Source organism: Crocodylus porosus, unplaced genomic scaffold, assembly GCF_001723895.1.
Source record: "Crocodylus porosus isolate Cpor-Errol unplaced genomic scaffold, CroPor_comp1, whole genome shotgun sequence".
NCBI classification, from domain to species: domain Eukaryota; kingdom Metazoa; phylum Chordata; order Crocodylia; family Crocodylidae; genus Crocodylus; species Crocodylus porosus.
In genome coordinates, this window is record NW_017728943.1 from 83,452,335 (window position 1) to 83,473,978 (window position 21,644).

Below are 21,644 nucleotides of genomic sequence, written 5' to 3' on the forward strand. Positions count from 1 at the left end.
TTATTCATGTCTTTTCCCCTACATTTTATTACTATAATTTTATATGCTCACATTCACCAATTCCCTTGCTCAGAGCTACGCTAAGAAAGTGTCAGCAATTACATTTCATTACCATATTTACTTAATATAAGATGACCCCAAATACAGGTTATTTATAAAGTCCTCGTACAACTTTAATAACTATGGATGTACATGGAAGCAAACTGTAAACAGTGATTGCAAGCATAATTCATTACGTTTTGATACAATACAGCATAAATTTCTAGACTTCAACATAACTGCTATCTTTTGCAATACATCATTCAGTCCAATTTTCCAACTCCCTAGTTTTTTGTCCAAGTTTCCACTTCTTACAAGCTTCCTTTTTGTGATTTAGTTTACTGAAGAGTTCCCTGCTAAGCCAAGCTGGTCTTCTGTCATACTTATTAGGACTGTGTGAAGCTTCAGGTGGTGATTGAATGCGGAGATCTCGCCCAATTTGGTGGCCAAATCTCCAAATCGAATCAGGGGATGAATAAAAAAGTCTGAATCAATTCAAAGCTCTCCAAATCTTTGGGAAAGATTCAGAGAGCTTCAATGATTCAGGCAGTCCCCACCCTCTGCAGCAGGGAGCTGGAGCCAGACTCAGAGCTGGTAATTAGGGGGTGGGAGAGACGGGGGCTGGAGGAGGGAGCAGGGCACCATGGGGAGACCTGCTAGGCCCAACCCCCTGCCTGCTGCCCCAGGTCCCCCTGCTCCCCCACCCACCCCAGCTCCAAGTGTTTTAAAAAGAAGCCCCCACTCACTGGGTGCTGCCAGGTGGGGGGGGATCCACACTGCCCCATGCTACGAGCCCCCATGGCTGCCATGAGCCCCCTGACCCTCCACACTCCCCCAGGCCCCCATGGCTGCCCCACGCATCCCAGCTCCAGCCCTTTAAGAAAAAAAACAGAAAAAACTTCCTGGACTCACCAGCTCCTTCAGTGGCCTTGGGACTTTGGTGCACTCATGCAAGAGCCCCTCACGTGGTGGGGAGCAGTGGGCAGCAGCAAGGATCACCCATCTCTGAGCAGGAACCGGTAAGTCTGGGATTTTTTTTTTAAAGGGTCAGAGCTGGGGCAGGCAGGGCAGCCATGGTGGGGGTCAGGGGGCTAGCGCAGAGTCCCCCATGCAGTGTGGTGCAGCAGGAGGCAGCATGGATTGCCACCCACCCAGCAGCACCCAGTGAGTCAGGGCTTTTTTTTTCCCAAAGTGCCAGGAGTTCGGGCAGGCAGGGCAGCCATTGCTGGGGCTAGGAGAGCAGGCAGGGGATGGGGCCTGCGTGCTTCAGAGATTCAGCAGCAGTCGAATCATCAACTCAGATTTCGGCTGAATCGATTCGGGACAGTGATTGGAATCACCAATTCCAATCACCATCCCCCGAATCAACCGAATCTGAAGCAAATACTAGCCACTTCGCACAGGCCTAATACTTATAAGTCTTTCTGTGCATCAGGATGGTTTGTTCCTGCACTCTCAGTAGCACTCTCAGTAAGCTCTCCTGGACTCCTATCCCCCTCAGACTGGCTTTTCAGGGAATCCTACCCATGAGTTGCCCAAGTGAGTCAGAGTCCGCTTTTCTGAAGTCCAGGGTCCCTACTCTGCTGATCTCCTTCCTTCCTTCCTTCCTTCCCTCAGGATACTGAACTTAGTCACCTGATGGTCACTGCTGCCCAAGTTGCCATCCACTTCTACATTCCCCACTAATTCTTCCCTGTTTGTGAGCAGCAGGTCAAAAAGATCACAGCCCCTAGTTGGCTGCTCCAGCACTTGCACCAGGAAGTTGCCCTCAACACTCTCCAAAAACTTCCTGGATTGCCTGTGCACTGCTGTATTGCCCTTCCAGCAGACGTTAGAGTGATTGAAGTCCCCCATGAAAACCAGGGTTTGTGATCAGGAAACTTCAGCTAGCTGTTTGAAGAAAGCTTCATCCACCACTTCCTCCTGGTCTGGTGGCCTATAGCAGACCCTCACCATGACATCACCCCTGTTGCTCTCCCCGCTGACCCTAACCCAGAGACTTTCAACAGGTCTATCTCCAGTTTCATACTGGAGCTCTAAGCAATCATATGATTCTTTTACATGAAATGTAACTCCTCCTCCCCTTCTTCTTTGTCTGTCCTTCCTGAATGGTTTATATCCATTTATGACAGTGCTCCAGTCATGTCAGCTCCGACTTAGTCTCTGTTATTCCAATCACATCATAGTTCTGTGACTGTGCAAGGGCTTCCAGTTCTTTCTGCTTGTTTCCCAGGCTCCATGCATTCATAGACAGACACCTGAGGTAGCTAGTCAACTGCCCTGATTTCTCAGAAAGTATAAGAACACCTTTCCTGTTGTGACACCACTCACTTTCCGCTTTACCTCAAGGCTTTGGTTGCCATCCCCTAGCAAACCTTTTTAAAGGCCTAACTAGGGCTAATAGTTTATAGCCCTAAATCTTAAAATGGAAACCTCATTATTGGACACTAGGCCTGGGAATTAGTCTAGAATTTAATACAGCAAGTCCTCATAAGGACTGAACCTGAAATTTAAGTTTGAGCTTGAAAAATTCTGAAGCTTTTTAAAACTTACTATTATGAAGTCAATACTGAGATGAAACAGCTATACCTGAATAATAGTAAGCTCAACTAAATAAGACCTTTAAAAGTTGTCCTTAAAAACCTAAAGCCCCAGATAAGACTACTACTTCTCTCCAAGTATAAACTGTTCAATTAGAACAAATCTGTAAAATGACAGCTTAGAAAAAAATCATCTCGAATCAAAATGTATATTTGTTTGTATCAAAATACTCAATGAATAATGACCGTACTCATAGATTTAATTCTGTGAAACCTCTCTCTTTTTAGAAGGAAATGCCTATTAAACTCCTTTAAAATATCTTTGCTGGAGGTTGCAAGTTTTATATTAAAAGTAGAATCCTTTTCAATGATGTAATATTCTTCCTATGCAGCCAAAATATTTGTGTTAACCATGTTTATCTAATATGGCAACAATTCCCACATGTTCATTTAAACTGCCTTCAGGTTGGGCATCTTCACAACCATTCTAACAGATGTAGTGAGAGAAACCACAATATTTTAAGAGTTTCACAAAAACAATTTTAGTGAGAAGACAGGTAATCTCTAGGGCTATCTTAACCTCTGTTTAAAGTAATAATCAAGAATACTACATATACTAAATACAGCAAAACAGTCTTCCATTGAACAATGGCTTTTTTCTATGTTAAATCTGGACACTTGAATAAATGATGTCCCTAAAGCCTCTTATTAAGAAAAATGGTTATAACTGTTCTACTTGTAGTTGGGAAATAGTCGGTAAAAGCCAACTGTCATTCTATTTTATTTTTTCTTAAATTGTTAAATTTTTATAGTTTATAGTTTGATTCTCACACCAGACTCTGACTTCTTTAATAAAAATACTAAAAACAATTTAGATTAACTAAATTGCCTCATACTATCAAATTTATAGCACATTCCATACTATAAATTGAACATCCACTTAATTCAAAACATGACAGAATGCCTTGTGTTGGCTATCGCATCACATATCATATTTAGATTTCAGACATCCAAAATCTATTGCAACCAGCTTTGTGACCACTTATTGCTTAAGTGCTAAGGAAAGTAGGGGTACATACAGACATTCAGGGAGGTTAGGAGGAGATTAAATCAAGTGAAAAATGGCCACCTGATCTAAGGTAAATTGGGATGGGGGGATTAACAGGGGGCATCGGGAGAATTAGGAGGGTCTGCAGGGAGGGTTGGTAGGATCAGGTGGGCAAGCAAGGTCTGTAGAAAGCTTTGGGGGACTGGAGAGGCTAGTGGGGTCTGCAGGGGGGTTGGTGGGGTTTGGGAGGTTTTGACAGGATCAGGGGAGTTAGCAGGGTCTACGGGAGGCTCTCGGCCTCCTCCCCCGGACCATGAGCTATTTTTAGCCCTCTGACACTCCCCAACCCCAGATAAACAATCCCCCACCAGCAAACTTATCACCCCCATCTTGCCTACCCCTGCCCCCACTCCAACTTATTTCCTCAGCTCCTGGCACCACTGAACCAGCACTGGGAGCAGCTTGAGGGATGGGAGGTTTGGCAGGTTCGGAGAGGAAAGGGAGGGGGAGGGTTGTCTGGGGGAGAGGCAAGGGGCCAGTGGGCTAAAAACAGCCTGGTGCCCAGTGGGGAGGGGTGGGGAAGAGGCAGTTAGGAAAAGCAAAGCCCCGGTGCTGGGGCCAGCAGATGGGTTTTCCCAGACCCAGGACTGTACTGGGAACAGTACAGAAGTTCAATTATATCAGTCTTGCTGGACCTGATCTAAAATTAGACTTCCTCCAAGGTACAGTTCACTCAGATCAGGCTGGACATTTTTAGACCAATCTAACCTTCCTGAATTTCTGTACAGTTCACACTTACATTGAGCTAACTAAGGATCTAAGTGTAGGGTCTGCACCTGGGCAATCTAAGTTAGATTGGGTGGCCATTTTTAATACAATCCCACCACCTCGAATGTCTGCATGCTCCCTATGAGAACTGTCTGAAAATAGAGCATACAACCCAATTTGCATTTAAGTCCAGTTATGTGATCAGTCACTCATGGATTAAAAAAAGGGAATAAGGGAAGAAAATGTGTAGACTAGGGGTGCACTGAGAGAGATTTTTTGGGCCTTATCAGCCAATACCAATCCGATTGCCAATATGCAGCCCAGCAGCATGGAGAGTGGAGTCTGGCTGGTAAGTCTGTCATGGGGGAAGGTGCAAGGGGAGAGGGAAGGGGCTTGTGGGAGCAGGTTGAAGCCCGTGAAGTAAGGGAGGGAGTGGGGCTGGTGCTGGGGCAGGCACTGCCCAGCCAGTGTGGGGCACGGGACAAGAGCTGCAGCTCATCTTAGGGGGGTGTCAGTGGGGGGGGTTTAGCTCCCACTGCTGCATGCACCCCCAGAAGAGCCACGGATATGTGTGCTCCTCAGATCTGTGCGTGTGATGAGGGAGGGCAGCTATTGCGGGCTGGGTTTGGGTGCAGCACTGGACTCTTTCTGGCAGGGGGGCTGAGCCAGGCTGTGCTCGGGGCAGGAGGCAGTGGCACTGGGAGGGGGTCTATGGGGTGGACTGGGACTGCAGCCACCCCAAAATTCACTGTAGTCCCTGTCACAGTCCATCGCAAGCGCAGCCTGGCCCACCCCTCCACCCCCTGCAAAAAGCCCAATACCTGCCCCACCCCAGCCCCAGTCCCTCATCACAGGGGCCTCAGTCAGCACCCCCCACGTCTCTTTCTTCCCTCTTCACCCCTTCCCCACAATAGACTTACCAGCCAGACAATGCTCTTCATGTAGCTGCATTGTGCAGCATGTAGGTGGGCAGGAGCACATGCACATGGCATTTATTGATGACATTATTGGCCACATCAGCCAGAAAAAGCCGACTGCAGATAATGTCAATTTTCCTTTTATTGGTGCCATTACAATATGGACTGATGTATCAGTGTACTTCTAGTATGGACAGTTATTATGTTGGCCAATTCATTCCAAATTATGCAGAGATTCATGCTGTGGCTTTAGCAAATGTTATTCTATGTAATAAGTCACATAAAACAAAGGGTTGAAAGGGACCTCATTGGTCATCTAATCTAACTTCCCATGCAGATATAGAATGTATCCAAACCCAGACAGATATGCCTAGCCAACCTCTTCTTGAAAACCTCCAATGAAGGGGATTGCACAACTTGCATAGACAGCTTGTTCCACTGACCCACTCTTCTGATAGTAAGTTTGTGTATTTTTTCCCTTAATGGGGTTTAATCTAACCTAAATCTGCTTTGCTATAATTTAAGCCCATTGTTTCCTGTCTTACCCTCTATGGAAAGGGAGAACAACTGCTCTCTCTTCTTCACAATAGTCTTTCAAATACTTAAAAGTGGTACCATGTCCTTCCTTTAATCTGCAGACTAAACATGTCTAGTTATCTCAACCTTTTGACATACAGCTTGCATTGCAATCCACTGATTATCATTTTTCTCACTTGCCTCTACATAATATCCCATTTCTCTACACCCTTCACTGGCTCTGGTGCCCAGAACAGGACACAATACTGAAGCAGAGTCCTAACCATTTTTAAGTAGAGCAGGACTACTCCCTTCTTGTCTTGCAAACAATACTTATACTAATGCAACCTAAAATTGCATTTGTTTTTGGAAAGAGCATCACAATGTTGACTCATGTTGAGACTATAATCCACCACAATACACAGATCTTTCTTGGTAGTGCACCTATCTAGACCAGCGATGTCCAACTTCTCAGTGGCTAGAGGCCAGAGTTTCCTCAGTTGTACTCTGTGCAAGCCACATGCCCCACCCCCGGCCACATACCATGAAGGGTGTAATTCTGCACCATGCCCTGCACCACACCACGTAGGACTGACCACTACAGCACCAGATAGCAGGTGCCCCAGAATTACACAGATTTGTTGGGTCCCACTAAGCCTCTCAACCACAGGATCACTTGGCTCTGTGGGTCACCCTGCCCCAACCCCAGGGACTAGGGCAAACAAGGCACAGGAGCTGGGGCAAGAAATAGAAGCTAGAGGAGCAAATTCAGAGACAATGGTGGCAGAAGCAGGAGTGACTGGGAAACAGTGCCCAGACCAGAAGCCTATGGGTTGCAGGTTAACCCCTCAAGGGCCACATGACGCCCATGGGACAACAACTGGACAGCCCTAGTCTAGGCTAGATACTCTTATATTATCAATGTTTTTTGTTCTTCTTTCTCTACTATGAAAACTGTCATGAATGTTAAATCAAAACATTCATGGTGCCATCACCTTTTTTTGTTCTAGCATACTAATTTTAAAAAGAAAACTATTTCTAAATGTGAATATAAGTTCTAAAGAATGGGAGAAAATACAATTCCTGTAATTTAAATGTTTAGAACCAGTTTAAGAAGGGAAAAGGGAAAACAGGGCTTTAAGTTACTTTGTTTACCGTGTTTAATATTTTAAATATACATAAAGGTAGTGACCACAAAAAACAATGTCTGGATAGGTGATGTGAACACAGAGAACAAAAATGCGAAATCCTCCACGCTTTCCACTCAATATTCAGACAGAACAATTCATACATAAGGTTGTGAAGATAATTCAAGTTCCCTGTTTCTCTAGCCAGTCCTGACCCTATGGTCAATACCACTTATTGGTATAAACAACTCTTCCATCAGAAACTGGACTTGCATCACCAGGCATAACAATCAACAATCTTCAGAAGCACTTTTCAACAATACTGATATGAACTAGATTAGTCCACAGAGGTAAAAGACTGAATTCAATTACCCATCCTCTGAACCACTAATTAACAGGAATCCGGGTTTTTCATTTCCCACAGAAAAAAAGAGTAAACTGTGGCTTTTGCCTTTTACCAGAAGTAAACATGGATTTCTCATTTTACCGGAGAAACCCGTGGATTTTGCCATTTTGCAATAAGCTCCCTGCAAGCTAGTTCTGGCCTGCAGGGAGCTGGCAGGGAGTGAAAGGAAGGTGGAAAGATAGGGGCGCCACATGCCTGGGGCCATGTGCATGTCTATGCAACTTGCAGGTCAGCTACAGCAAGTAAGTGTGGGGGGGGAAGGGGGACTGAGGCCCCTGTACAGAGGGAGGGAGCTGGACAGGTTTGGGGCTGCTGCCCAGCTGGGTGGAGCTTGGGGCCTGGGCCTCCAATGCACAGCTGCAGGTGGCTCATCCAGGGGAAGGCCGGTTCCCCACTGCTCCCAGGAGTAGGGGGGACCCACACCCCACAGACTGGTACCTGGGGCAGGTGCACGGCCACAATGTGCAGCTGCAGGGCCCCAGCCAGAAGCAGGACAGGGCCGTAGGTGACTCATCTGAGGGAGGGAGAGGGCTGGTTTCCTGCTTTTGTACACACTCCTGGGGGACAGAAGAGACCCTGCACCCCACAGATCTGTACCCAGGACAGGCACAGGCTGTGGGTTTGAGTTTCTGCCATGCTTCCCTCCCCCAGGGCCTCTGGACCTGGCAGGAGTGACCCGTTACGGCTGGGGACAATGGGGACATGTGGGGATTCCTTGCCAGTGCAAGCTCCCCCATCACTGCCCTGGTGACTCACCTCCAGCGGCTGCCACTGCTGTCCGGGGCTGCAGCAAGGGCAATGGTAAAGACTGCCCCCCTCAAAGCAGCATGAGGTGCTGGAGGTGCATCACCAGGGCAGCTGGGAGAGAGGGGAGGGGTTCACAGCACCAAGGATTTTATCAGGGAAAACCAGGATCCCTGCTAATTAATTTTGTGTACCACAACAGACTTTCCAACCCATAGCCAGCCAGAGGCCGAATGACCATCAACTTTATAGTTACTCAGTCTAAAACAGTGGTTCTCAACTTTTTTAGACTCAAGGCACCACTTGTCTGACTCGAGGCAACCCTCCATAGTTTTTGTGAATAAAGGTACACCCCATTTCAAAAACTAATTTATTACTGGGCTTACCTCCTTGTATAGGGGGCAGGCAGTGGAGGTGGAAGAACAGGGTACAGGGAGAGCTTGAGTCTTCTCTTATCTGCATATCAATTCATACTTCCTGCAGCATCCTTCAAAGGACCTCACAGCACCCCAGAATGTCCTGACAACCTGACTGAAAATCACTGATCTAGAATTTGCCAGATATTAAAAAGCTACGGTGGGTTGTAGTATTGTAGTCCACAATCAGCCTTTCATGACAGGAGTTCATTCTAAGAAATTAGTTTCTCCTCCTACTCCAAATCCACGCACACTTTTCCTTCTTGTTGAAGTGATCTGTGATGAACCCACATTTCAGATATCACACAAAGTATTTTAGTGTTGACCAAGAAAGTTGTGTATTAAGACATTTAACATTTACCATAAATAGTATAATAGAATGTGAAAGTCATGTAGGTAATTTCTTGATAGAACATTAAAACCAATATTTTAAAGATAATTTTTCATCTAACAGAAAGGAACAGTTTGCAAATTTGCAGAATTTTCTCTTTATTCTAATATCTCCTTACATCCTCTAGCTATTTATGGAGTTACCATTTTGTTCATAATCAGGAAAAATGCTGTAAATGTATGCAAAAATATGAAACATTTAGGAATCCCTTGCACGCGCTACAAAATGGTGAGATACAGAAGAATGTTATTTTTTAAATAGCAAGAGGCTTAAGGCTTTTCAGCTTATGCTATTTTATCACCACTTATGGTCTATAAATGTACAGATACTCCTCACTAATCTCCATGCTGTTCAGAAATGCTTCCAGGATTTCCAAAGATTACAAACAGTGATCACAATGATTAATAAGATTGACTGGAGTTTTTCGTGGAGTGGTACTTTTGGAAATTAAATCAAAGTACAGTAACGTTAGGAATCTGTGGTATTCTGTTATTTTACATTGACTGGCAGGAAGAGATGCATTGATTCTAATTTTTTATTTACCATCCTTTCAGCCCGATTCACAAGAGACTAGAAACACAGAAAATGACTTCTGTGATGCTGGTATTACGTTGAAAGATGCTACTAGCTGTTGTAGTGTTTTCATTTAAAAATGAACAAGTATTAAATAGCAAAAAAATTGTCACTATTAAGAAGCAAGTATTTCCAAACCCTTACCTAACTTATATTCTTTTCTCAGCTGTTTATAAAATTCAAGCTGTAAGAAAACATCTTGATTAAGGTACATTTTCATACAACTTGAAAATAAAACTTACCTGTCAAAGTAATCTGTAGTTTGGTTATGTCTTTAGCTATGGTGAAATGCTCTTTTGCTTTTTTATACTCATAGTAATTCAAAAATGTATATGCACACTCAAGTTGAAACTGAACAGCTAATTGCCAGTATTCATCACCTGTGAGTAAGCTTTCTACTTCTGTCACTGCAAAATAAGAGAAAAAAGAGATATCAGAACACCTCTAGGGAATACATCCTTACCAAAAAAAAAAAAATCAATGAATTACAATACCAGAAAGAAAAAAATGGTACACTGATAGCATACCCATCAGTCTCTTGTACTACAAGGCATTTAAAAGTATATTGGTAGAAGTTAATGACCTGTTATCTGAATTTACTTGGAAATTTAAAGATATACACATCTTAATAAAAAAAATTTGGAAAGATTCTTCTCTAGGAATGCTACGCAAGATCTTGTTGGGGTTTTTTTTAAAATCAACCATGAGGTAAGAAAGAAGGACAGGTCAATTTTCTTCTTTTACAGCCAACATTCAAGCTACAACTGGCCTAGGTTCTTAATGCTTTCCTGCAAATAAACAATCAAGATTACATCCCCTAAATGAATGGCCATTATGAAGAAACCAACCCAATTTGGTTTTACCTTATCGTAATCAAATTCATTCTCCAATTTCCATTGTCAAAGGAAAAAGTGTTGTGAGAAAGAGCTCTGCTTTAGAGGCAGTGTACCACAGTGTCTTGAGTATGCAAATAAAGAGAGAAGACCTGAGTTGTAGACAAGCAGCATACCTGACAATGTTTTAAAAAAGACTAATTAGCGGCAAAATAAAGCATCGCTGTCTACACATGCAATGGCATTAGACTGTGGTGAACTAATTAACACTGCCATAACATAGTACTGTCAGGGACAGTACTATCTTATGGTGGAGTAATGAACTGTGACTAAACACATGTGTAGACATTGGCCATGGATGTAAACTGTTAGGATACATGGGCCCAGCAGGGAGCCAGTCTCCTGTCTGTTGCCCAGCCACACAGCTCTGCACTTTCGGCACCCTCATTCCCCAGCCAGCCCATCCACTGACTGACACTGCCACCTGGAGCCTGGGACAAAGCAGGGCAGAAACAGACCTGGCATAACCCGCTCTACCCCAGCTCAAATTGCTGCTGTCTTGGGTGCATGTGTAAATGCTATACCCAGGAATAGTTTACTCTGGCTCAAACTGCTCCAGAGTTTATTGCTTCAAATTAATTGCACACCCAGTATGACCTAGTGGACACAATAGTAGACTAAGACTCAGGACTTCTGGGTTCAGTGCCTGGCTGTACTATTCAGATAAGTACAGACAGTCAAAAAACCCAAGGCTGAATTGATTCAATCTGCATAGGTTAGTCTAAGCAGAACCGATAAGCAAGTGAACAGACATTCACTTTTGATTCTGGAAATGCAGCCACATGCCTTCAGTGGCCCAGGCCAGAAGCTGGGGGCACTAGAGCATGTCTCCCTGCTCCACTGGAGCAGGCAGCTTGGGCCAAGGCTATCCCACACACCCTGCAAGGGGAGGGAATTGCATGGGAGGTGGAAAGCATCCTGGGATTCTGGAGGACTGCAAATTAACTTGAATCTGGAGAGGATCTGTGTCAGCAGCTCAATAAACCAATTTAACCTAAATCAGTTAAATCTTCAAGTGCTCAGCAACTGTGACCTAGAGATTTTTTTCCCTGCGACTCAGGGTCCCCCATTTGTTAAATTGGCAGTTATACTGACCTCCTTTATATAGCACTATGGATATAAATTACTACATAAAGATAGGTATTATTAAATCTTCCTTCCCAGACGAAAAAAATTAAGTGTTAAAATTATAAACAGAAATCAATGGGGAAAAAAATGGAAAAAAATGACAAATAAAGCAACCAAAATTAAGGTTGGATTGTGCTCTGTGACTTTAAAATAGTATCATATACTTGCATTTTCCCAAATCTATAAAAAACCTAATTTTATTTTCTTTATATGACTAATAAGAACACAGAAACTGCCCTGCCAGATCAAACTGGATCAAGTCAGTCTAATCCAAATCCAATAACCTGATGGCTCGAACTAACTACATAGTTGAAGGTGATCCAGTAAGTAGTTGGGAAAAAATAGAATTAGCTTCTTAAGCTGAAAATCCAAACAGACTGAAAAGTGCAACCCAACTCAGAGGTCACTGAAGGAGCTGTTGCCCCTTCTCCGTGGCTGGACTAGGCTGGTATCAGGCTCAGGATGCCACTGACTACTCCAGAGCCAGAGAAGAGCAGAGAAGAAGGTAGTAGGGACCTGGAGAGGGGAAACAGAGATTGGGAGACAGGCAGAAGGGTTAGGCACAAGCACAGAGGAGGGAGGCAGAAGCAGTGGGGTAGGCACAATCACAGGCATAGGGGAGCAGGCACAGGCCCAGGAAGGCTAGGGGTGGGGAGGGCAGGCCCAGGTATAGGGGGCAAGGGGCAGGCGGTAGGGAACAAGCAGCAAGTGGTTGGCATGGGTCAGAAAGCAAGGGGGGCAGGTACCAGGATGACAAGAGACAGGGGTCTGGCCTTCCATCCCACACCACTACCTTTCTGCCACAGCAGTGCGGGGATCACTTTAAGAAGACCTTCCACCAATTAGATTCTATACCTGAAAAATTATAACAAATGTATAATTTTCCACATGTATAATATAATAAAAAATGCAAAGTCATCTTGGATTCTGGTGAATAGAGTATTATTTTTAAAAGGAAGAAGATGGAAAAAGAAATAGGGTAGTTAAAAGGAAAGAGAAATATATTTAAAAACTGGTATACCATATTTTCTCACATATAACCCACACCTTTTTCACCAAAGCCAGGTGGTCGAAATTAGGGTTCACATTACATGAGATAGATGAATCCCCCACAAAAATTCTGGTACCTTAAGACATCACTCATCAAAAAGTTTCAGCCAAGATTTGGGGGGGAAAAAGGTTACCAAAAGATAGAAATCCTATTCTTTATGTAGACACCTCAACACAGGGCTTGATTTTCAGAAGCGCTGAACATCTACCACTATCTAGTTTTCAGTAGTTTAAAAAAAATCAAGTCCAACCCTTAGGATGGCAGATCCAGAGATGCTCAAGATTACACTTGATTTTTAAAAGTCAATTCTGAGCTGTTCACTGGTCTTTGCAGGTCTAAAGGTGGGACAGTGACTCTGTAAACAACTGTGTATACAGTATACAGTAAACAGATCAAGGTTGCACAAACTGTCTCATACTGGACAAAATTTCATCTAATTGTAATCTCCTAGTTTAAAAAAAGTCATATGCCATACTTCAGATATAACTGCCATAAATTCCAAAATTGTTTCTTATAGTCAGGGTGGCCAATGCAAGAGAAGATCAATATCTAAGTGTGTCTGAGTTTCTTTTAATCATTGTAATGTCCTATTACCAAGTTAGCTCCAAACCTTATTTTTAACTTTTTATAAGGAAGCAGAATGGTAGCTTAAATATATAGTAGAACTTTCAAAATCACTGTCTGATAAAATTCTTCGTAGTACGTTTTCATTTTTCTTACTAACTCAAATTTTAGGCTGAATCAGTTTAAGGTAAACAGAAAGACTAAAAAAATATTTTATACCCTAATACAGAGTCAACTTAATAAAACTCCTCAGACAAATAACAAAATTACTGTGATCAAATGCAAGTAAAAACTTGCTAGCGTAGAATTAATGCTGACATTATGAAAGTGCCGTGGATGCACACATTCAGAGAAACAATAACCGTCGAGTTTTATGACCTGCATGTTTGCATTCTTTAATAATACAAAAAGTTTTTGAAATTCCTTCATCTTGTCCTTCCTAACCTATATAACACACTCCAATAATCACTCATTGGATATTTTCTAATATTTATACATATTTTTTAAAGCAACCATCCATCCATTTAAGGAACTCTGGAAATTACCTAAACTACAAATACCGTATTTTCTGGAAACAACATGCCTCAGAATAAAATATGCATCTTGTCTTTGAAAGGCAGAATGGAATAAAAAAGATCTTTCTTAATGGTAAATAAAAAGAACAACAGTTAGGGATCAGATCCTGCTCATTGTTCCTGTGAGTTTATGAAGATTTTACTTTCCCTTTTGTCCAGTAAGTGGCAAAAAATGTTCTTTCTGCATTCTTTGCATATAATGCACACTCCAATTTCCATTAGTTGGCTTTTGGAGAGAATGTGTATGTTGAATACAATAAAATATGGTACTGCATTATAACCCTCAAATTATACTCTGTTATAAATAAGCAAGAATAATTTAATCTCATATAACCCATTCCTCAATCAGTCAGTCCAGAAAAACAAATCTCCACCTTCAGCAATGCATCACCTTCACAAATCTCCCTTTATAAAAAAAATAAGAGGGGAGGAAAATTACCTTTGCAGCATGCACTGTAGGTCATAGGTTTTAAAGGATGCCTATTTTTAAGACTTAGGTTGATTAGACTTGCATTTCTTAGAAGCATTTTACTACCATGTTGATAGATTCAGCATGTATTTTTTAAGTAAAAGATCAAGTTTTGAAAAATTAGGAATTGAAAGCAAAAGTCAGAATTGGTTCTCTCTGTGTCACTTAATGTCAAAGACTCCCTTGACCTTTAAAATTAGCACATCAACAAATTTATCATGACTAGGTCCAATAATTTAAAAAGATTTCATTTTTTCTTTTGAAAGTTGTAATTCCCCAGCAAACCTCTTACTGTTACAGAACCCTGTTCAGTCAATGTATAGTGCAAGGCAGTGTTATGTTGAAACACTGCATACTAGCTTCCAAACTGGAAGCAGTGTAGTTGCATGAACGTGGAGCTTCCCTGGCCTATATACAGTGCTGGAGTACATGCAACTATACTGCTTCTGGTTCAGAAGCTAACATGGTGCTGCCTTGTCCCATATAGACATGCATAATTTGTTGAACGTCAATATTATACAGTTCATAAATGAAGTTTTCAATTCAGTAAAACTGCCTGGAACCTTTTTTAATGCTAAGATTTATAAACAACACAAAAGAACACGGAAGGACCTAATCCTTCACTCTCAGCATCCATTGAGACCAACAAGTAGCATTACTGCTTCTTCAGATGTTGGTTATTCTAATGTTATTCTATAATCATTGCATTAAATGTTACCGTAAAATTTCTCCTGGAGAAATAATACCTGGAAAATTTGCAAGAGTCCTAAACTATTCTGGAGCTTGGATATCACATTTATGGCTCTATCCTATAGTTCAAGGGTGTCAAACACATCTGGGGCCTAGGGCCAGATCTGGTCCGCAGGGCTCCTTTTGGGCCAGATCCAAACCGATGCGAGTGGTACCACCAGTGGCAAGGAATCCAGCAGGGGAAAGCCAAGCTCTCTGCTAATGACCATGTCCAAAAGGACCCTGGATTCTGCAGCCCCAATTTCCAGTGCCTGCCAGTTGCCTGGCAGGTCAGATTAAGAGACTCCATGGGCTAAGTCCAACCCACAGTCCATATGTTTGACACTCCTGCTACAGTTGGTTCATATCCCAGAACAAAATGACCTTTCATTAAGAAAAAAAAAAGTCCTAAAAACTTAGGAATTTAAGGCCGTCTATATTCTCTTTGGCAAGGACAAAAACTGTGTGCGCCAACTTGTCTAAAAAAAGTGTCTTAAAAATGTTCAGTTGAAAATGCACTTTCAGGCTTGTTGAAATTACCATGCAAGAAGCTTCTGCCAACAAATGTACCAGTCTTGCTGGCAGGGGCAAGGGGAAGGAACTAATGCCATATTATTGTACATTTAGTTTTAACATAAAACAGTTTGTTTTCTGATCAAGATTAGAGTCAATATTGATTTTTATACATTATTTCCTCTCTCTGCATGCAACTCAACACCTCTCTGAAACTGAATACCAGTTACAGTTCAGTCTTTGATACAGGTGATGGGGTTCCTGAAATTCAGTGGGGAAGAGTAAAAAAAAAAGCTTGGTCAGCATCTCTCATGAAGTTGCAGAGAACTAAACATATTCACATTTCAAAACCAAACAACCTTTGTTAAATAAGGGCACCTATACAATACCTGATGCCTGCTCTGTGTGCTAATTAGCACATGTTGGAGCAGACTTTGATTAATCAAGTCTGCTGCAGTATGCTAATTAGCATGCTCCAGCAGCCTTAGCATCACATGCATTCAGCCTCCCCAAATTTCAAAATGGCAGTTGGGGCGTTTTAGCTGAAGCTTGTCAAGTAAGCTTTAGTTAAAGCACCCCCTGCAGCCACTTTGAAGCATGGGATGCTGAATACATGTGACACTACGGGTGGTTTAATTAGAGCAGCTCCCAAGAGCACCCTCCCCACCCCAGAGCATGCATAAAGATGCCCTAAGAGACCAAAAGAACAAAGAAAAAGACAACACCTGCAAGTGTTTGCGACAAATTAAGAGTGGCACACATTGGACACACACAATACCTTCTGTCTTGCAAGCAGATAGAACGAAGTCAGGCTTCCAGCCTCAAGCAGAATATATACCAGCATAAACAAATTGTTAAAAATTAACATAAAATTGAAGTAGTGCCTTTTCAATTCTTAGCAGCTCCAGGAATATCTGGTAAGAATCATGCTGCAAACACTGACATGGCTACAAAAACATCTTTTTTTGAAAAGTGATTAGAACTGGATGGCAACTTAAACTGAATAATTTGAAGCTTACCTTGATCTATGCAGGTCTGAGCAATAGCGAAGAGCTCAGGTGATCGCTCTTCTAGCACTTGCTGGTGAATGTTCACACATCGCAAAGTCCACCAAGGCAATGTCTGTAAGGGAGAATAAGGATATCCTATGTAAATTACTAATACAGGAGATTTTTTTTAAAAAAAGAAAAAGGTTTTCAAAATGAATCTTCACAACCATATTTGAAATAGTTGCTTTATAACAAATCCCAAACCACATCTGACCTACTTAAAAACAGACTGACCTAGGAAGAATTTTACAGTATTAAAATTAAATTGCATCATCAAGGCCAAATAAGTTTTGAAGGAGGTCAAAGAGAAATTAAAAAACATCTAACGAAAAAGCCAGCAGAGATGGGTGTTCAATCATCAGCTAATTTGTTTCTGCCTCCTTGTACTTCCCTTATATGAAAGCTAAATCAACATACCCTTTCCACAACACTCCCTCCTTGTTTCTGTAAAGGAGAATACTACAAATCTGAAGCAATCTAACGAGTGTGACAAATTATGACTTGCTTCAAATTAGAAATCCATCATAACGATACAAGCACCATACATCTTTTTGATATAAAATGATGAAGACAGCACCCATAACAATGCAGGCTCAAATTCACAGTTAATTGAATCCCCTTCAGCCTTGCTTCAATTTCTCCTTGCTATTTTAAGATTGGTAGTTTAAAAGTTGTCTCTTTAGAGGCAGCCCTGCAGTGGCTTGACTGAAGATAGGCAGCAAAGGTTTTCCCTTTTTCTCCATATCGTACATCAGGGCCGTCCAACTTTCAGGCACCTGGTGGCCACATGCCACACACATGCGGGCCATAGAACAAGGGGCGCTTGCCACATGAGCAGCCCACCCAGGCTTACCCCTGTATAAGCAGCATAGCATGCCCCATCTCTCCCACCACGTGCACAGTATAGGCAGCCCCTATCCCCCCATTCCTGGCCACAAGCACCGGAAGCCTACATCCCCCAACCCAATTGGACCACGTGTACAAGCCAGCTCCCCCCGTTTCTGAACTCTGCACATGCTGCACAGGCAGCCTAGCTCCAGCCTCCCCCACCCCAGCCACACATGCAGCCCACTCACCCCCCTGCAGCACAGGCAGCCTGACTCCTCCCTTAAGGCTTAGTACAGAGAGCCAAAAAGCCCAAGTCGGAATCAATTCAATCTTTGCAGATTAGTCTAAACTACACAGATTGAACCAATAAGCAAGTGAACAGACATTTACTTTTGATTCTGGAAATGCAGCTACATGCCTGCAGTGGCTCAGGCCAGAAGCCAGGGGGTGCTAGAGCGTGCCTCCTTGCTCCGCTGCAGCAGACAGCTTGGGCCAAGGCCAGCCCACCTAACCTGCAAGGGGGGCATTGGAAGAGAGATGTAAAGCATTGTGAGATGCTGGGGGACTGTAAATTAACTTGAATCAGTTAAATCTGATACTATATCCGTCCAGGTTTATCTTATCTTAAACCTGTTCTGGCCATTCTGAAAGCGATTTATGTGCAAGGAACTTCTGCTGTATTACAGATTTGAACCAGTTTCTGGTCACTTATACCAGTTTATGCGCAATTTCTGTCCCTAACCTAAAAGGGTTGCATTCATAGGTCAACAAATCCTGTACCAGTGATCCACTTCTGTGCATCACTGTGTGAGGTTTAGTAGCTGGCCTGTGTGACAGCTGAAAATTATGTCCGTGTGATAAAGGCGCTTGCTGAAGGCTCTGTGAAGATTAGACCAATTGTTTTTCTGTCATTTGTTTAAATATTAAGCTATATGTTGTTGCTAAGAGCTTAATTAAAGTTTAAAATGTAGTAACGCCTTGTATAAAGTAAGGCCTAGTAAATTTAGCAAAGCCTTGAAGTAGTAAGGCCCTGTGGCATAGTTAAAATTAACCTTATCAAAGGAATGCAAGGCTTGTACTGCTATTGGTCAGTCGAAGGACAGTTAAAGTAAAAAGAATATGAATGGCTGTAAGTTATCAGCACAGTTCAGAAGTTATAAATTGGCTGAAACATCCAGAAATCATTCAGAAGGAAGATGCAAGCTCTGTGAAAGGGATTAATTAGCTGTTGACCTGGATCAGTGGGTCTGTGGATATTGAGGAACCCAAGAACTGAATACCAGAATCCTTCCTGGTACCCCTCGGACAGCGCTGATCAGGGATGCCTGACTTCGCTAAGCTTTGTGATAAAAGAAACTTGTCATACATCAGGCATCAGAGGGGACTGCCAAGAAGTTGCCAACACAAATTATTCTTGTCTGCCATTGTTTGTCTTGTTACTATGTGTAGTTGTGTTTTTGTTAAGTCAATAAACCTTTCTTACCTTTCTACCCCCCAATCACACTCTCAATCAATCCTGAACCCTCTGCAGGCAGCTAGAACAGGCCGGCACCAAATTGACCTGGTCTAAAACCCATTTGGTTTCATGTTAAGATAAATCCAAGAGATCAAAATATATTTGGTTTTTAAAAAAATACATTCAAGATAGTTGTGATTTTTGGGGGCTCAATCCATTATGCTTGAATGCTAAAGCAAGCTAATAAGACACTTCTGCTAATTCCACATTTGCCTGTATTTCCAGAACATCAAAGGATCATGTTAACAAGTTTTGCATTTTTGTTTGGTTCAGATTATTTGAACACAGACTATTTTTTAAACTTCAGACTGGTCATGAACCTCATCCTTTAACATACTCAAAAAAATGTAATTTTAAAACCAAAGGTGTTGAAAATGAAAATCAAGATGTTAACATTACAATGTTTATAACAAGAAAAAAACAATAGTGTATACATTTTAAACTTTACATTAAAAGTACCAAAGTATAAGCATATAAGCAAACAAATATTTATATTTATAATGTATTTAAATGTGATAAGCTGCATACTTCAGTATATTTGCAGTATATCAATGAAAGAAAATGGTGAGATGAGGATCTGCTTTGCTCTGGACATTTATAAATTAACTTGACTACAAAAGATCTCATTTGTTATCAAAAATAGGTTTCTGCATTGATAACTCCTAGTATTCAAAAATCATAAGTCAGGTCCTAGAAAATCATGAGATTGGCTTCATAGAATCATATCATAGAAGTAGGGTTGGAAGGGACCTTATAGATCTTCAAGACCGACCCCCTCCCAGGGCAGGAGAAAAAAACTGGGCTCCAATGATCCCAGCTATGTAGGCATCAAGCCTCTTCTTAAAGACCCCCAGGGTAGGAGCCAGCATCACTTCCCTTGGAAGTTGGTTGCAGATCCTAGCTGCCCAAACTGTGAAGTAGTTCTTACGGATGTCTAATCTAAACCTACTCTCCAACAAAGATGATAAGATTATTTTTTTTGTAACTAATAATTTTGCTTCTGATTTTTCAGCTTTTAAGGATATTAAGATACTTTTCTCAACCATTCAAGACTCCTCTGCATGAATACATTTAAATTATTTTTGAAACATAAAGGAATATATTCCAAAGTAAACTGGGTTTTCTGCCTGAAAAATCACAAACCAAGAAAATTTGTAGGTATATGAAGTAACTAAGGAAAAGTTTTACATCCACCAGAAAAATTAAGGGGGGGGGCGCAAAATACAGCCCATGGGCTAGATCCAGGCTGCCAGGCTATTCTATTCAGCCCACAGGGCCCCTAAAAAATTTAGAAAATATTTATCTGCTCCTGGCTGCCTGTCAAAGATGACAGGAGCCAGGGGCAGTAGGACCCCAGGGGAACTCTCAGGAAGACACAGCAGCCCAGCCCTGCCCCACCCCAGCTATTTCCCTGCCTTCCTACCTCTGCACTGCTTCGGCACCACGTAGCTCCAGGCTGCACTGCCAGACCACAGGAGCACAGGCCCACTCCAGTACCCTGGGTGTGTGTGTGGGTGTTCGTCGGGTGAGTCCCACACACTCATCCCACATTCACGTGCACCCACACCTCCCCTTGCACTCCCATACACACAGACACCCACACCCCCTCACATACCCCAGGCACCCTCCCCCCAACACAACCCCCCACAAAACCTATACCCACTCACACCTCACATATCCACCCACATGCTCCCTCACCCCACACCCTCCACACCTATCCACCCCCACACACACACCCAGACCCTCCCCCACACCCCACATGCCTACAGCCCCCCACAAACCTATACCCACCCCCACAATATACAAGAGTAAGACATCATTTTAAGCTATTATATACAATCACCTCCATGTACTCTACACAAAGGCATGTAAACCAGGACAAAAATATTTTTTGAAATCAAATTAATTAATGCTGCAGATGTTCACTTTTTAGAATATAATTTGGTATTTTTCTGGTTCCAAGATGGCAAACCCCCTTGCTGAAAGGAGTACTTCAGGGGGCAAGGGGAGGGACTTCTGGTGGCAAAGGTCAGAGGGCAGGACTTCCAGTCACAAGATGGTGATCAGGGGGCAGGACACCTGTAAAGGTGCAGGGCTACCCATAATACCCCCGATAGCTTGTGAAAATTCGGTAAGCGGCCCTTCACCTGAAATAATTGCTTGCCCCCAAACTAAGAGGTCCTGCTCATTCTTCTTGCCACATCAAGCTAAACTCCCCGTTTACATAGGTTATTTGATGGTACTGTTGCCATAGATCAGCATCTTTTTTAATGTTTGCTAATGATTTTTTATGCTTGATGGAGTACAATTCTGAATTCCTTCATTTGTTCCTGTTCAATTCACTTGAAATAAGAGGATGTGCCAAATGACATCCTTTGGGTTCTGCACATTAGAATCAGTCATAAATTATGCCAGTTTCCACTGATGATTTGTTTTGATACTAAGAGGTTAAAATTACACCCGTTTGTATCAGTGCAACACCTTATATTAGTGTTGTAACACCCTGTATCAGTCCAATACCCTGTATTGTATAATCAACTATATTATAGTTGAAATTTAGATTTTAAACAGAACTAGTATTTTAAACTCTTCAGTACTCTCTTGTTGAAAAGAGATACTAGCTGAAGACGCGGGAAATATAGAAGCCTAATTTCAAATTTTATACCAGAATTGGAAGCAACTTAAACACCAATTTATCCATCACAACAGCTGCACTGTTCATTATGCACTGTTCATTATTTAAAGAACATCTTACAGAAAATAAACAAGGGTCCATTATACACAGTATAAACACTTCAGTTAGCCATGGTTTCTGTGATTCTCTCTCCTAATTCTATAAGAGCA

The 21,644-nt window shown here is 42.3% G+C and overlaps 1 protein-coding gene across 1 annotated transcript in view; it reads right to left on the reverse strand.

Moving 5' to 3' along the window:
- The window catches only part of TTC27 (tetratricopeptide repeat domain 27), a 215,503-nt gene that overhangs the window by 161,894 nt on the left and 31,965 nt on the right, over nt 1–21,644 (reverse strand). Inside the window, exons 5-6 of the mRNA XM_019549711.1 lie at nt 16,427–16,529; nt 9,728–9,892 (exon numbers count right to left, since the gene is read on the reverse strand). Coding sequence (XP_019405256.1) covers nt 9,728–9,892; nt 16,427–16,529 — 268 coding nt within the window. The remainder of the gene's footprint in view (nt 1–9,727; nt 9,893–16,426; nt 16,530–21,644) is intronic.